Consider the following 16,213-nt stretch of genomic DNA (forward strand, 5'->3'; position numbering starts at 1 on the left):
ATATTTATGAATTTTTTTCCATATTTATAAACCAATTTTTGGCTGAGATATGACCGTTTTCATTCATTCTGACAGAAAATATTGAACATTACCATTTTCAGCCGCTAGATGGCACTCGAGTAGTATGGCATGCCGTTGTATCAAGTAATAGGTAAAAGTCGCTATTAATGACACAATCGGCTTGCCATAGATGCCACCTTCGTTCTGCTCACTGCTTGGAGCAACCGTCAAATCAGCTTTATTTAGCTGCGCCTCCCCAGCAAAATGTAGCTAATTTGACCATTGAAGTGCATTTATTAATAAAAGTTCAGTTGAGGCACAATTTTGCTATAATGTCAAGCAAACAAATAATTGTTTTTAAGTGTTAATCTTGTTAAATTCTTGTTAAAGTCTTCCCGTACACGCTCCCGTGGCAGCCATTTGGCAGCCATTCAATTTTTTGGCATAATGCCAGCCTGCATTTCCGTGTTCGTCCCACATTTCTGGTTTTTCAGCGGTGACGCATAACAAACGTGACGCGTTAGCGGTGACTCATAATAGATGTGACATACAGCAAAATTATGTGTTTAAGGATTTTTCCACTTTAATAGACATATTTGGACTGATGCAACTAATAGGGTGGTGCAACGTTTACAGCGAAAAACACAGTAGATAAAGATGTCATTGCATTGATTCCATTCAGAAAACTTTATTAGAATTCTTTCAGTGCCTCATGAGATATTTTACTAACAGAGTTGGTTCCAGTAATTAATGGTCTGTCAGCACTCTAAGTGCAGATTTTTTTTAACCAACACAACAAACCATAGCAAAATATCTGTGAAATTGACTGAGTTCTTGCCGTCTTTGTGTTTTTGAAGACTACTCAGCTGCAGCCATCTTGCATTGAATTAACTCCAAAAGTAAAAAAAACGGTTATAGATGTTTTATTTATTTATAGATGCCAACCTAATCATTACTTTCTGAAAGTTAAATTAAAATCAATTCAGTGCCTCATGAGATATTTTGCTTATAAGACAAACAACACACACACAGACATTTTTGCTGCACCTCTGCCTTTGCAGTGGATGATAATTAGAAAACTGGAAAGGCCCACTTATCGTATTTTTCAGAATATAAGATGCACTTAAAATCCTTTAATTTTCTAAAAAATTGACAGTGAGCCTTATAATCAGGTGAACCTTATGTATTAATTGTGGTTGTGCTTACCGACCTTGAACCGATTTTATGTGTTTATTGTGAATGAGTTGAATAAAATTTGACTCATCTGTTTTGTTTCGCTTTATGCGCCTTATGTACGAAAACAGATCCGTTCATTGATATTGCACCTTATAGTCCGAAAAATACGGTAATTTAAAATCCAAGATGAACAGGTTTATTTCATGTATTTAAATAAAATAGTTAGGTTCTTATCAAATATTTTATATGAAGTGCATTTTTTAAATATACATGCACAACCGTATGAGTTCACCCACAAAACATTAACGTGACTGTTCTCCTTTTGTTGCCATGTAGTAAACTGATAAAAATGATAATCGGCAAATGACAAAATACATGGCAACTACATGGAGCCACAGACAAATGAAAATATAAAAAAGGAACAAAAACAGACAGACAAATGTGTATATGTTGTAGAAATGAAAAATGGATTTTGAAAGAGGTGAACGGCTCTAAACTGAGGAAATGTGACAGAATAATTGTCTGCTTGACTTCATGTCCAAACCGAATCCCTGGAATCAGCAGAACTGATGATAACAAAAGATAAGCATGTCAGTTATCCAACACCCATCAGCAGCTTCTGAAGAGCTCAAGAAGCTGCAAATGAGTCCAGGAAGAGTCTTTTTTTTTTCTTCTCCATTTAGTGTCATGATTTATCTCAAACATCACATCCATGAGAAACTGAGTAAACAGAATTTTCTGTTCAAATCACAACACAATGTGTTCAAGATTGAGCAAATTTAGAAAAATCTTATGAAGCTATTAGAAAAAAAGTGTTTTTAGATTATTTCGTTCATGGAGTTATAGGAATCTGACTTATTACTACGTCTTTTAAAAACATTTAGTTGCACTTTTATGTAAGATGCAAACTCTTGCAACTTTCTTTTAAGGCAGAGTTTTTGATTTTGTGGCACATTCCTGAAGCTCTTTAAACTTGTTGGAATGCTTGTGAAAAATGCTTTGTCCTTGATTTTGCCTTTAAACAAAGTATAATTTCACAATGCAGCTTGCCTACCTTTATTTGTATCTTGTTTTCAGTGTGTTGCCTTACAGCTAACATTGTTTCAAGCCACAGTGAGTTCTGTGTACACTCGTAATCGGGAGTTTTTGTGTTTTTGATTAGAGAGCAGAGCAGCAGAGAAACGTAAGCAATGTGCAGAAATGTCAGCCCCACATAAACCGCTGCATCACTGTATGACAAACTCAGCAACCAAACGATACACAGTAGGATGAATCGATAGCGTCACAGAGGGAAAAATGTTTCTATCTCTTCTGCTTTAAACCGTTCAACAATATTCCAGCAGCCAGGAAGAAGTATGGAGCTGTGGATTTACATTTAAAGCAAATAAATCTAAGTGAAACTAAATTAGATTTACCTGACTCAGTTTAGATAAAGTGTTTTGACTCCCAGTAGAAATAAAAATGTCCAAAAATCCAGAAATTTTACATCAATCAATAAATAATTAATATATATTTCCCCCGCTACTGTTTTTTTCTCTCCCTTTCTAGGCACAAGAAAGCTGGAGTATGCAGGTTCCACATGGCACGAGGGCTGCTTCACCTGCCACAGCTGCGAACAGCCGATCGGCTCAAAGTCGTTTATTCCCGACAAAGACGAGCACTACTGTGTGTCCTGCTACGAGGAAAAGTTTGCTCCACGCTGCACGCGCTGTCAAAAGGTCTGAAAATATGTTCAAAAACTAACATATATACATAATATAACATATGTATATATATATATATATATATATGTATGTATATGTATGTATGTATATATCTGTGTGGATGTGGGTGTGTCAATCAGTCAGAGAAGAATGGCTCTTTGGGTCAATTCTGAGTTTCATATTTTAAACCAGGCATCTAGAAAGCTGGAAAGAAAATGGCGCTCCACTAAGAAGAATGAAGAATTTTACTTATCTTAACTTACAAAAAAGTGCTCCATAAAGCTCGAACTTTATATTATTCATCTTTAATTGATGAGACTAAAAATAGCCCCAGGTTCCTTTTCAGTACCATAGCTAATCTAATGAAAAATCCCATCTCTGTTGATTCATATATCCCTACAACTAAGCAGTGATGAGTTCATGAGATTCTTTATAAATAAAATAATTTCAGTTAAAGAAAAAAATTCATACCAGCCTTCCTACTATCGCCTCTGGTTCTGTGTCAGATGAGACAACTTTAAAAATGTCCCTAGAATCTGATGTATGTTTGGACTGTTTTTGCCCTGTTGCTATGTCTGAATTGTTAAAAATAATAGCTTCATTCAAAACATCCACATGTTTGCTAGATCCCATCCCAACCAGACTTTTTAAAGACACACTTCCCGTAATCAGTAACCATGTCTTGGATCTGCTTAATTTGTCTCTAATAAACGTTTAGGTACCACAGAGCTTTAAGATTGCTGTAATTAATTATTTACTTAAGAATCATAAACTTGACTCAGGAATCCTAGCCAATTATAGACCTATATCTAACCTACCTTTCATCTCAAAAATTCTAGAGAAAATAGTTGCTGGTCAGTTGCATGATCATCTGCAAAGAAATAATCTGTTTGAAGAGTTTCAGTCATGGTTTAGAGCTCACCACAACACTGAAACTGCACTGGTGAAATGTGCATTGCTGAAACAAGAAGATGAGAAATCAGCAGAAATGAGCATCTAAAACGAAAATTAATCGCTGTCTTTTTTGTTGTTCACTATTAAGGCTCTGGCTAAAGGTGGGGTAACCTATCGAGAGGAGCCGTGGCATAAGGAGTGTTTTGTGTGCACCAGCTGTAAGACACAGCTGGCGGGTCAACACTTCACCTCCAGGGATGACAGCCCTTATTGCCTTAAGTGCTTTGGCAACTTGTACGCCAAGAAGTGTGAGGCCTGCAGCAAACCAATCACAGGCAAGTTCACGTTGCTCCGTTAAATCTAGTTATGTTGATCAGATGAAGTGGGCTACTACATAAAAATATGATTAGTTATGTAAACAAGATGAGCTCAAAGATCGGCTAACGGGGGCCTTGAATATTTTGATTATTTCACATTAACCAAATGTTCAAACTGAAAATTTTCTGCACTAATAAAAACCCAGCAGAGACTTTGTGACCTGCGGTCATTAAACATTTACACTGTGATATCAGTTTGTTAAAAGCAGCAACTGACAGGTTCAGATTGTTATCGCAAGGGTCTGATAGCATTCTTCGAAAGGAATTCTGCAGAGATTAACGTTTTTGTTTACACTTCACGTTTTTCTGCTCTCAGTTCTGTCATCCAAAGTGTGTTATTTTAACAGATTACAACAGAAAAAGCTGCGCATATTAGAAAAAAAGAAATCTTTGTGCTTATTTTATGGTGCACAACCTCTGACATTGATGAACTGCTTGAAATACTTTATTTCCACACACCAGGGCTAAATGTTGAGCTAATGTTGAACTTGTTGGATGGGACATTTAATGGCCATCTCTGTTTATTTGAGCTAGAGCAAACAGACGAAGAGCTCTTCTGAAAATGTGTAGCTGATGAGAAAAGCGAGCTTTTGTCTTCTCCTGTTTGAGGAGATGTCCTGGTGAAAATATCCAGAAACACAGTAGGCTGTAAGGCTTCCTCCAGCCTTGGTGAGAGCCTTATAAAGTCTGCATGTGACATTTCAACCACAACTTTTGGGGCCGATTTGGAACATTAAGTTATGTGTTTTCTTCTAATTCTTACTATTTTCATTTTTAACCCAACCTTTATTAAGCATTTTATATTCTAAACTAAACCATGTGGCTTTTAAGCATTTCAGAACCCTCTCTTTCCCCATAAAAAGTAAGCATTTAATTACTGATTATTAATATTGATTGTAAAACAAAAGGAGAATAACAACGTTTTATTTGAGTTGAACATCGTTTTGTGTTTGTTCCTAAAGGCATTTGCTCAGTTCCTAAAGTAGGGATGTCCCAGTCAAGATATGTTTGTCCTTGATACCAAAACTTAATTGGATTGTTGCATTATTTTATATTTTATTATAGCAGACTTGCAGAATAGCTGTCATAAGTACAATAAAGTTATTAAAAGCAAGTATCGTGTGCTTGACACCTCAGTAGCTCTGCTTTGCAATACATTGTTAATCTTCAAGTTGCTTTTTAAACTAAGAACAAGCTGATAGCAAAGGTTTTAATACAGCTCGGGGAGCGCTGTGTTGTTTATGTCGTGTTGAGAGCGTAGGATGTACCGTGGCTTCAACAGTTGGTGTTGAAAATGGAAAATAATGCTCATTCACACCAATAAATTTGGACCACTGCTGTCCGTCCTTGATCATTTCTTTTAAAATTTCCTCTTCTGTGTTGCTCAGCTGTATACGTTTTAACTTGTCTACTCAGCTGAGTGTATAATTTTATTATAAAATGTATAGTATTTAATGTAGCTCTTTCTTCATGATAATGGCTAGTATTTCAAACATTGCAAGCAGCTGCTGAACTGCTCTCATTTTGTCCTGATGCATGCTCAGTAATCCAGGTAGACACGAAAATCTAACAAAGTTGAGTCAGGTCCTCTGGATGGATTCTTCTTTTTTGCAATGTTTCGTATTTTTTTCCAGAAGACTCTTCAGTCTTGAGTCAAGACTGAAGAGTCTTCTGGATAAAAGACAAAACATTGCAACAAAGAACAACCCATCCAGAGGACCTGACTCAACTTTGTTACATGCTCTCATTTTGTACAGTATACTGCAGATGTGATGGCACGAAATATCACAACAATGGCTGTCATACTGCGGCGAAGCGTACATAAAGCTATTAATAGTTGGTTGACAACAAAGATCTGGATTAGAGCTTCTTTTATATCAATGAGGGTGGCACGGTGGCTCAGTTGGTAGAGCTGCCGCCTCTCAACAAGAAGGTCGCAGGTTAAAATCCTGGTTCGTGGTCTTTCTGGGTGTAGTTTGCATGTTCTCTCTGTGCATGTGTGGGTTTTCCACGGGTGCTCCGGTTTCCTCGCATAGACCAAAAACATGCATGTTAGGCTGATTGGTAACTCTAAATTGTCCCTAGGTGTGAGTGAGAGAGTGAATGATTGTTTGTCTCTATGTGTCCCTGTGATGGACTTGCGACTTGTCCAGGGTGTCCCCCGCCTCTCGCACAGTGATAGCTGGACATGGGCCCCAGTGACCCTCGTGACCTGAAAAGGAAGAAGTGGGTAAAGATAATGGATGGATGATACCAGTTAATGGAAAATGTCTTGATTAGTACTTTGAGCCAATAGTATTTATCAGCTTGGGACATCCCTAAATAGAAACACCCTTTAAAATACCTTATAAATAGTAAGAACCTGTATAAATAAAGGACGAATGGGAAAAAAGACATATGTGTAGGGTGCCAGGTAAGACTTTATTCAGATTTAGCTTGCATACAGTAAAAAGCTCATGCTTTTATCACTGATTTCTGCTTGAACACTGATCAGATCTAATGTTTAGGTCTTCTTCCACCTTTTTAAACTTGCTGTTACACCATAAACATGTTGAACTTCCATACCTGTCTGCTTATGTTAATGGTAGACAATAAAATAGATGATAGTAATTATTATGAAAATGCTAAATCTTAGTTTAAAGTTCAGTGAAGTCTTATTTACATAACTTAATACCTTTAATGTTTTATAAAAACTGCCATGGTTAAAACATTACAGCTGGATGTTGCCAATGGTTAACTTGAAGGACAACATAAAATGCTAGATGGTTACAGAAATGTAAAATAATCTGAAATGTACTGCTGTAACACACGTGCACAAACACTTGGGAAGTGTAAACTGCTCAACAGAGGTGGACATTTTAACTAAACAAATGTATATCTGTTTTTTTCTCTAGAGGTGTTCTATATTTAAACATAACCTTTGCACTAAAAATACGTTGAGCTTTATTTAGAAAAAACAGCTTTGATTAATTCACAGGCAGAACGTCTCCTACAGCGATAAAGTTTGGTTATTAGAGGCGTTCGCAAGATTAAGGTCTTGAGTTTAATAAGATTACCAGTTTTCTGTTGGAAAGTCTCAGTGAAATGTGGAATAAATGTCAAGATTTGCCTCAGGTTGTGAGAAAAAAAGTCAAATGTTTATTGAGTTGAATTTGTACTCAATTGTCAACCACTTTTTAACATTTTTAAATGTATTGTCAGAAAAATGTTCCTTTGGCTTTGTGACATTTACTTTTAGACTTTTTTTTTTGACAAAAGAACTTTTGATGAGATCAAAGTTCATGTCCCATAATCCAGGTAAAAAAATCCAACAAAGTTAAGTCAGGTAAAAAAAAAAAAAATCATCCAAAGGACTTTGTCAGTCGTGTGGCTCCTTGGACTGACAAAGTCCTTTGGATGAAGGACGAAACGTAAAAAAAAAAAAAAGTAAATAACAAAGAAACCATCCAGATGACCTGACTTATCTTTGTTGGATTTTGTACCTGGATTATTGAGCATGAACGTTGATGTTTTGAACCACGTTGGCCATGCCTGCCTCAGAGGATTTGATAGGGGAGAGTGCGGGCTCCAGAAATCATCTTATCAGCAAACTGGTTGGTCCACTATGGGAGTGTGCTGCTTGTGGGACTCAGTTTGTTGTGGCTCCTCGGACTGATGAAGTCCTTTAGATGAAGGACAAAATTCAAGGATTCAAGGTTCTTTATTTGTCATATACACCACATGTGGTACATGTGGTGGAACGAATGTGTGTACACAGTGTCCCAGTTACATCCAAAAAAATAAATAAATAAAATGTTTTAACAAACAAACAAAAAAATCCAGATGACCTGACTTCACTTTGTTGAACTTTTGATGAGGTTTTCAAGACCATTAATTCCTCAGTTTCCATGTTTCATATCTTCACTTCCATGCAGGTCAGCAGACACATTTGAAAGTTTCAACATTCTGTTTCTTACTTCTCCTTCGTCCAGGTTTTGGAGGAGGGAAGTACATCTCATTTGAAGACCGTCAGTGGCATCAGCCGTGTTTCACCTGCTCCCAGTGCTCCGTCTCTCTTGTGGGCGCCGGCTTTTTCCCCGACGGTGACCGGATCCTGTGCCGTGGCTGCCACAGCAGCCTATAGAACCCTCGTTTACGATGATCGCACCATTCCTTCAAACCTTCAACTCATTTTACGGCTTTTCAAAAACAATAAAATGCTGCCTCAGGTTGTTTTAAAATAAAGACATTAGTACCTTTTATAGCCTTGTTTGACCAGGAGCTGCAGCTGTGCGCAAAATTGTGTTGTTGCTGCGTCATCAGGACAAAGATTTCTCCTTGAACTAAAATGTTGTGTTTATGGAGTGCCTTAATAATTTTTTATGTATGTTCAAAATGCTTGCCATTTTCCAAATATGTCTTTATATCTATAAATATAAGTAAAATATCTCTTCAGGTTGAAGTCAGGCTCTGAGGAGAAGATGCAGAACACTGATATATAAAATCTACAGTCTGTATTTTAAATGTATGATTGAGTTTTGAGGCAGTTTTATGCATTTTGAATGTTTGATTTTCATCACATTTCACTGCTCTGTAGTGTAGGTCTTGCTTTATGCATCTCAAACATGTTGTTGTACATAGGGGCACAGAAGGTGCAACACTTTTGTAAAAAGTTGCAAAATATTAGTTGTTTTTATCCAAAATTTCAAATGTAAAAATGAAAATGAGAAAAGCATAAAACTCTTCTTAATGTTGTTCGTTTTTGGTCATCAGTACAGTTCATTTGCACTTTGCTTTGCTTCTATATGTGCACAAACACAATTTAAAGGCACGGTGGGAGACGCACCGCTGTTTAGCCGTCTTCTTAGTTAAGTTAAACTTTACTTAAAATCATTTTTATAATGTATCACTGTGCACAAAGACATTTATAATCCCAAAGAAGCTAAAATAAAATACATAAATGTTGTACATAGCCAAAAAAATGGATCTCTATCTGTCATTTCTTCCCGTGCTTATTTTGTTCATTTTTATGTTAGTTTTTAAATCATGTGAAAAATACAAAAGTATCTTTAAGTTGATTATTTCAGCTTTGATGCTGGCGAGTCAGAGTTGGCAAATATATTTTAAAGATGGAAAACAGACCGTCGGAATGAGAACCGTTTCAACTTACTGTAAATGTGTTGATAGCTGATACGACTAAATGGTTATTTTTAAAAACCTAAGGAAATAAAAGGCGCTGACTAATTTTTGTTTGCGGTTTTTGTTAGAATCTAAAGAACATCTGTTACTGGATTAAATCTGCATGGCTTTCTGTTGACTTGTGTTTACACTCTAAGCTTCTAAACCCCCTTTGAGTGTTTAAATTGTCTTTCTAGGAAGGATGTGTGTGTGTGTATGTGTGTGTGTGGGGGGGGGGGGGGGGGGGTTCTAAAGGGAAAGGGCATGAAAGGGTGGGAGAGTATGAGAAACTAGAGAAAGCAAGCACGTGTTATAAGGCAGGAAAAGTTGCACGTGTCTCTAGTTTTAGTATATTTTCTGAGTCATAAACAGTAAATGAGAGAGTGTGTGAGTCTGCCCCTGAATGGGTACACACACACACACACTGTTGTCATGCTGAGTCAGCTGTTTCTTTGCCTTGATGAAGCACACATCCACAGAACGCCAGATACACTTTCCTGCCGGCGTTGATGAACTGTCCTCCTCCCTGCCTCCGTTTCAGATTTTTTCACCAAAAAAGGAGATGGAAAAGTTGCAGCCGCATGGGGGGAGGGTGATGGTGCAACTCAGAGAGAAAAGACTGTGGGAGGCGGAGAGGGGAGAGGCACGGAAAGAGGATGTTCACATCTGGAGTTGCACCATGGCACTTTCAATAGAAGAGAGGGGGTTCGGCTAACTCACAGTCCCCTTTGGATTTATTTGAAGACGTGAAGAGGCAGGGAGATGATGGCTAACAGGAAGGGCCAAAGGCAAACGCTTAACTGTGTCAAGTTGTACACACACTCAGAGAAACTAAATCATCACCAGTTATTGTGTGAATGTTTATGAAGCATTCACTATTGTCTTCCATTTTTCTTCTGTTCGTATTTCAGCTTCTTGTTCCACAGTTTTGTGCTATTTCAACAAATCATATATCAAAATGTTCAGCTCGCTCAGGAGAAGGGTGCTATGACTTTGGGTGTTGGTGCAACTTTAGCTTTTTGAAATATTTTGCCTTTTCTGCCATTTTTTTTTTTCTCATAGAAAATGAATTGAGCTCATTTTACAGTCTTCAAATCTTTAGATCTGTTTGCAACCTTTTACTGCTCCTTTCACTTTTTGTTCCGGTTCAGCTTCTTTCAACTTCCTTGTGCAAATTTTAACATTTTACTTCTTTCCGCTAATTTCAGCTTTTTCTGCTATTTCAGCTATACTTTTTCTTCTTCTTTCGGCTTCTCCCTTCTTCAGGGGTCACCACAGCGAACTGAATTGCACAAAGACTTGGCAATTGTTTTTACGCCGGATGCCCTTCCTGACGCAACTACAGACCATCGAGCTACCACAGCACTCTGTGTGGAGCATATGGTGGGGGTTAAGGGCCTTGCTCAAGAGCCCAGAGTGGGACAAAAGAGGGTGGAGGCAGGTGTGGGTGCTTCATCAATCCCACCCACATTTTGATGTTGTCGGTACCGGGAGATGAACCAGTGATCTTCCAATCACAGGCCCACCTTCTCTAACTTCTGTGCCACCACTCCCTCTGCTATTTCAGCTATTATTTAGCTGTTTTATGCTCATTTAGATTTTTTATCCAATTCCACTTGTTTTTGCACTTATTTCATTTTTTTTCAGCCTAATTCAGCACAAATATGCTCTACGTCCTAATAGTAATTTAAGCTTATTTCTGCCTTTTTTTTTAGCTGCTTTTCAGCTTGTTTTTTGCAACAGCTTTTTTCAGATAATTTCCACTTTTTGGTGCTCATTTCTGCTTCTTTCAGCCTAATTTGGCAAAATTGTGCTCTCTCCACTTTCTTCTTAAACCCATTCTACCTTTTAAGCTAAGTTTTTAGCATTTTTAGCTAATATCAGCAGTTTTCAGATAAATTCAAGTTTGTTTGTTTTTTCTGCTACTTTCAGACAATGTAATTAACTTATTTCTTCTCATGTCAGCTTGTCATGCTCCTTTCAGCTTATTTCTGTTAGGTTAAGCTTTATCTGCTCATTCAGCTACTATTTAGCTGTTTATGCTAAATTTAGACTTTTCAACTAATTCCACATTTTTTTAGATCTTTTCAGCTCCTTCCACTTCCTTCTAGTAATTTAAGCGTCTTTCTGACTTTTCAACTATTTTTGCTTATTTCGTAATTTTTGTGCTATTTTTTTTCCTACTTAAACCTAATTCAGCAAATATTTGTTCTTTCTTCTGCTACGTTAGGCTTATTCTTCCATTGCAGCTATATTTCAGCATGTTTTTGGCTAATTTCAGCTGTTTTTTCAGCAAGTTCTTCATAAATAAGCATTCACACTGCATTTTTGCAGGAAATGCAATTTCTCTAGTTGAGATTTACATCAGCTTTTTATAAATATAATTTTTTCGTTTTCCCTTTTTTTATTACAGTATTTGTCATGTCACATGTATTACTTCACCCAAGTCTGAGAAAAGAGGTGTTAATGTAGCTGTTTTTACAACCTTTGAGTCACGTCATACAAAAAATATCAGGCTCACAAGTTTAGAGAAATGCCACTGTTTTCCTTAAGAACAAGGTAACTCTCTTAATCTATTAGAGATTAGATTACCATTTCACCAATCGGAACACCTGATTATCATCAACAAACGTTTAAAAGAAAAGATTAAAGAGGATCAAGTAGATCATAAACCACAGCTGCTGCTTCCTATCCTTGAAATTATTTAAATAAAAGTACAAATGTGTCAATCATAACAGGATGACTTGATCAATTTAAAATGTCAAACAAACAACAGATGTATTTTTGATGAAAGTCAAATTGACTGTTTTAATTAAAACAAAGACCAGTTACATGGACAACAATGCTGACTTACATTTATTTTTGAACATATTGAACAAATAAATGCGCCTCAGATTAAATCGTGCAAGGATGCTTGACAGGGTTCAAACAGTCACGTCTCAGTTTCAGCTGTTCGGAGGAGGCTGCGTAAATCAGGTCTTTATGGTTTAATTTCTTCAAGAACACCAAAGAAGTGTGATGGAAGGACGCCAGTGAGGAAAACCAGAACAATGAAGGGATTGAAAAGCAGCCGATACATGATCAACTTAGCTGAGGACTCTTTTCAGAGTACTGGAAAAATCTGATTTCCTCCTGGGGTTGATGGAGAGTTTGTTAACGGGGAGCAAGGAAATATAGTTTATCTGTTTATGATTATAACATTCATTCATTCATTCAACCTTTATTTAGACAGGTAAATCCCACTGAGCCTCGAGGACTCATTTACAAGAGAGGCCTGGTTACATAGACTGAATAACGTTTTTTTACTGCACACCTCCAGTCTTTTATATTCTTGGAGAAAAAAAAATCTAAACTCTTTAGTTTTCACAGTTTTATTCAGCTTGTTAACCACGAGTTTACAAAAGATAAAAATAAAAATGTGCCTTTGAATGACAATTTTAGTTTAATAAATTAATTAACTTTCACTCATCAAAAATAGACCTTTTATTACACTTACAGCATAACTTGTTATTATTCTTTGTGTGAAATGGCTCCATTTCAAACATTAAAGCACAAAGGCTGATCTCCGGTGCTTCTCTGCTGCTGTTGGATACTTTTCACTTCAGTGTTTGTTGTCCATTTGACAAAGTGCGCTGCTCCACCACAGTCTCGTCTGTAGTATGTAATCTCAGCAGACGCTGGTTAACCTGTCTGAAAATCTTTACTCCAGCTGGTAATTTAGCATTTCATTGTTTGGCTAACTGCAGGTTTGCTACCTGAGAGGTTGCATAATGAGGTGACACGAAGTCAGAGTAATGTAAACTAACAAATCATGATACTTTACATCAAAACGCCATATAAGATTTTGAATAAACTAAAAAAATAAAATAAAAAAAAAGGAGGTTTACAAACTAATAGCTTGTTACTGCATACATTTTCTCTGCACCTTTTCAGAAAAATCACATTATGTTGGACTCATCTCATCATCAGAAAAAGTTTTAAATCATATTGCATTAACTGGCAACAAAAGCCATCTCCGGGTATTAGTGATTAAAGGCAAAAGGTGAAATATTTTTAGATCGGTCGCATGGCAGTAAGTTGGACCTCTTCAGGGTGGGAGTTGGACTCCACCAGGGCGGCCCGTTGTCACAGATTCTGTTCTAACTTTTATGGACAGAAGTTCTCGGTGCAGCCAGGGGTCAGAGGTAGTCCAGTTCGGTGGTCTCAGGATTCATTCTCTGCTCTTTGCAGATGACGTGGTCCTGTTGGCGTCATCATGCCGTGATCTTCAGCTCTCACTGAAGCGGTTCGCAGCAGAGTGTGAAGCGGCTGCGATGAGAAGCAGCACCTCCAAATCTGAGGCCATGGTCCTCAACTGGAAAAAGGTGGATTGCTCTTTTCAGGTCGAGAGTGAGGTTCTGCCTGTGGAGGAGTTCAAGTATCTCGGGGTTTTGTTCACGAGTGAGGGATGAATATATCTTGAAATGGACAAACAGATTGGTGCATCATCTGCTGTATCGCAATACAGCATATGATGCATATGATACAGCAAACTCTGTGTAGTGACGGAAAGAACAAGACAGTGGATACTGGAGGTCAAAATGAGTCTTTTCCACAGCTGGACTCTCCCTTAGAGACAGGGTGAGAAGTTCAGTTAACTGAAAGAGAAATGGAGTAGAGCTGCTGCTTCATACCATCAAGAGGAACCAGTTGAGGTGGTTCTGGCAACTGGTAAGGATGCTCCCTGGACACCTCTCTAAGGAGGTACTCCAGGCATATCCAACTTGGAGGAGACCCCAGGGAAGACCCAGGAAATGTTGGAGAGACTAGCTGGAAGAGGTGGCCGTGGAAAGAGATGTCTGGGCCTCCCTGCTCAAACTGCTGCCCCCGTCACCTGACTCTGGAACAAGTGGAAGATAATGGATAGGTGGACCGGTGGATGGATGGCAAGCCAGTTCAGTTCAACTGGACCTAATAAATTTGTAATTGTAGCTCAGATTATAATCAGATTCAAATTTCTGAACCATATCAGTTCACTTCAAATTCCACTTTAGCCCAGTCACAATAAGTTAGGGGCCATTTTACTTTAAAAACTAAAAACCTTGATCGTAATAACAAATGCATGATTTATCTGCAACTAAATCATAACAATGGAAATAACCTGACGTACACACAGAGAGTAAAGAGGCTTTACCACACTTTGTTTTATAATCTGGTTCTGCTGTGATCGCTTTGGTTGATTTTATTGTTTTGTTAATCTTCAGTCTGGTCCTTTAGGCTTGTTTTCTGTCACACCTGGTTCTCGGTTCCTTACCTTCACATCTGCTCTGTGTCAGCCATTTTCCTCCTTATGATTAAAGACTCGCTGGTTTCCTTTGTTTTCTGTCACATCCTCCTTTTCTTATTGGCTTTGCAATGAATTTAGTCATTTCATTGTCTTTCTGACAACTGTTTCAGTCAGTGGTGTTGTGTTAAAAAACAGATTTGTCTTCCTGTTTGCCTCCTTCTGTGTGTGGAGGACTGTGTGCAACAAGTACCGGTATACTTCAACAAATGCATTTCTTTACTTTCAGCACCACAATCAGATCTAAATTAATCTTTTTTAAGTCCTTGAAAATTAAAACAAAAACATGACATGGAAAATTTGTCACGACTGTCCGGCATTTTAAAATTGTGGATAAATGCACGTGATCATACGACACATGACTTGAAAGACCCTCTCTGTCTCTCGATTCCATATTTATTTTAAGAAGCTCATAGTGTATTGAAAGCCGGTTAATATAGAAGAGAAAAAACATACATCTGTGTCCCAAGTGACGCTCACAGGGCTCGTGCTGTCGGTGAGGATTAGAGCTGGCCTCTGTGGCTTGGCCCTGACTTTCATCCCATCCGTACACTCCCATCAGAGGGTCAAGGAGCTGTGTTTGCTTGTGGGAAGGTTCCTAAACTCTTGTAATGAGGGCTCTCAGCAGGAAAACAAAGCTTTGTTTTTCCAGAGTCAGAGTTGGACGTTTCTGATCAGCCCCGAGTTTAAAGCCTTTCTGTCCTGAGTGAGTCAGAGTACAACGCCACCTTTTCATGGCTTCCCAAGTCTGTGTAATTATTTTGTTGTACATTTTAAAAACCAACAACTTCAGTGTCCAATGTGTTTTTTTTTTTTAAAGTTACCTCGTGGAGAATGTGCAGTAAATGTCAGCTTCTATTCTCCTGCATTTCGCACCCACTCTTCATTTCACACATTGGCTGCAGAATGTGTCAGCAAACAGTGTTTGTTTGTTCTGCTGCCATTAACTCCCTCCACGTACATTTGACACTTTGGAGGGTTTCATGTGGTTTTGTAACTAAAGCTGTCTGTTGATGTGGGAACGTAGGCATGTGAGAAATTCTTATAGAGTCCTTCAAACATGAGCATCCTCGGGATACAAGAATATTTCCACCATCTTTTGTTCGTCTGCAAGTTTTGTGCTGCAATCTTTTTGTATTTGGGTTTGAAAGCCAGAAGAAGTGTAATTCCTAAAATGTGCTATGAGCATGAAGATTGCTCTTTAGGTCTGTCAGCAGATATTTTTTTTTTCATAGTTCATGTTGTGTTTGTTTGTCATATGCAAGGTTAACATAGGGTTAACAGTACAATGAAATGCTTAGGATGAGAAGAACCGATTTGACTCGCAAAAAAATATAAATCAAAGAACAAACAAACAGGTACAACAAAAAAGTACCAAAAAGTGTGAAAGTATTTACAATGTCCTAAAGAGAGATAGTCAACAACAACATGGTAGAATATAATGGTTCAGCAGGATGAATTTGAATGAATAGGTATTTCAAGGTAGTAATATAAGCGAAAATGCACATGATACACACACACACAAACATATACAGGTATATATATATATATATATATATATATATATATATATATATATATAT

The 16,213-nt window shown here is 37.6% G+C and overlaps 1 protein-coding gene across 1 annotated transcript in view; it reads left to right on the forward strand.

The window, feature by feature from the left end:
- The window catches only part of fhl3a (four and a half LIM domains 3a), a 39,391-nt gene extending 31,023 nt beyond the window's left edge, over positions 1 to 8,368 (forward strand). Inside the window, exons 4-6 of the mRNA XM_037676823.1 lie at positions 2,725 to 2,894; positions 3,922 to 4,108; positions 8,122 to 8,368. Coding sequence (XP_037532751.1) covers positions 2,725 to 2,894; positions 3,922 to 4,108; positions 8,122 to 8,273 — 509 coding nt within the window. The 3' untranslated portion in view covers positions 8,274 to 8,368. The remainder of the gene's footprint in view (positions 1 to 2,724; positions 2,895 to 3,921; positions 4,109 to 8,121) is intronic.
- Positions 8,369 to 16,213: the final 7,845 nt, after the last annotated feature.

This window comes from Nematolebias whitei, chromosome 5 (assembly GCF_014905685.2).
Source record: "Nematolebias whitei isolate Nwh7 chromosome 5, NemWhi1, whole genome shotgun sequence".
In the NCBI taxonomy this organism is placed as follows: Eukaryota; Metazoa; Chordata; class Actinopteri; order Cyprinodontiformes; family Rivulidae; genus Nematolebias; species Nematolebias whitei.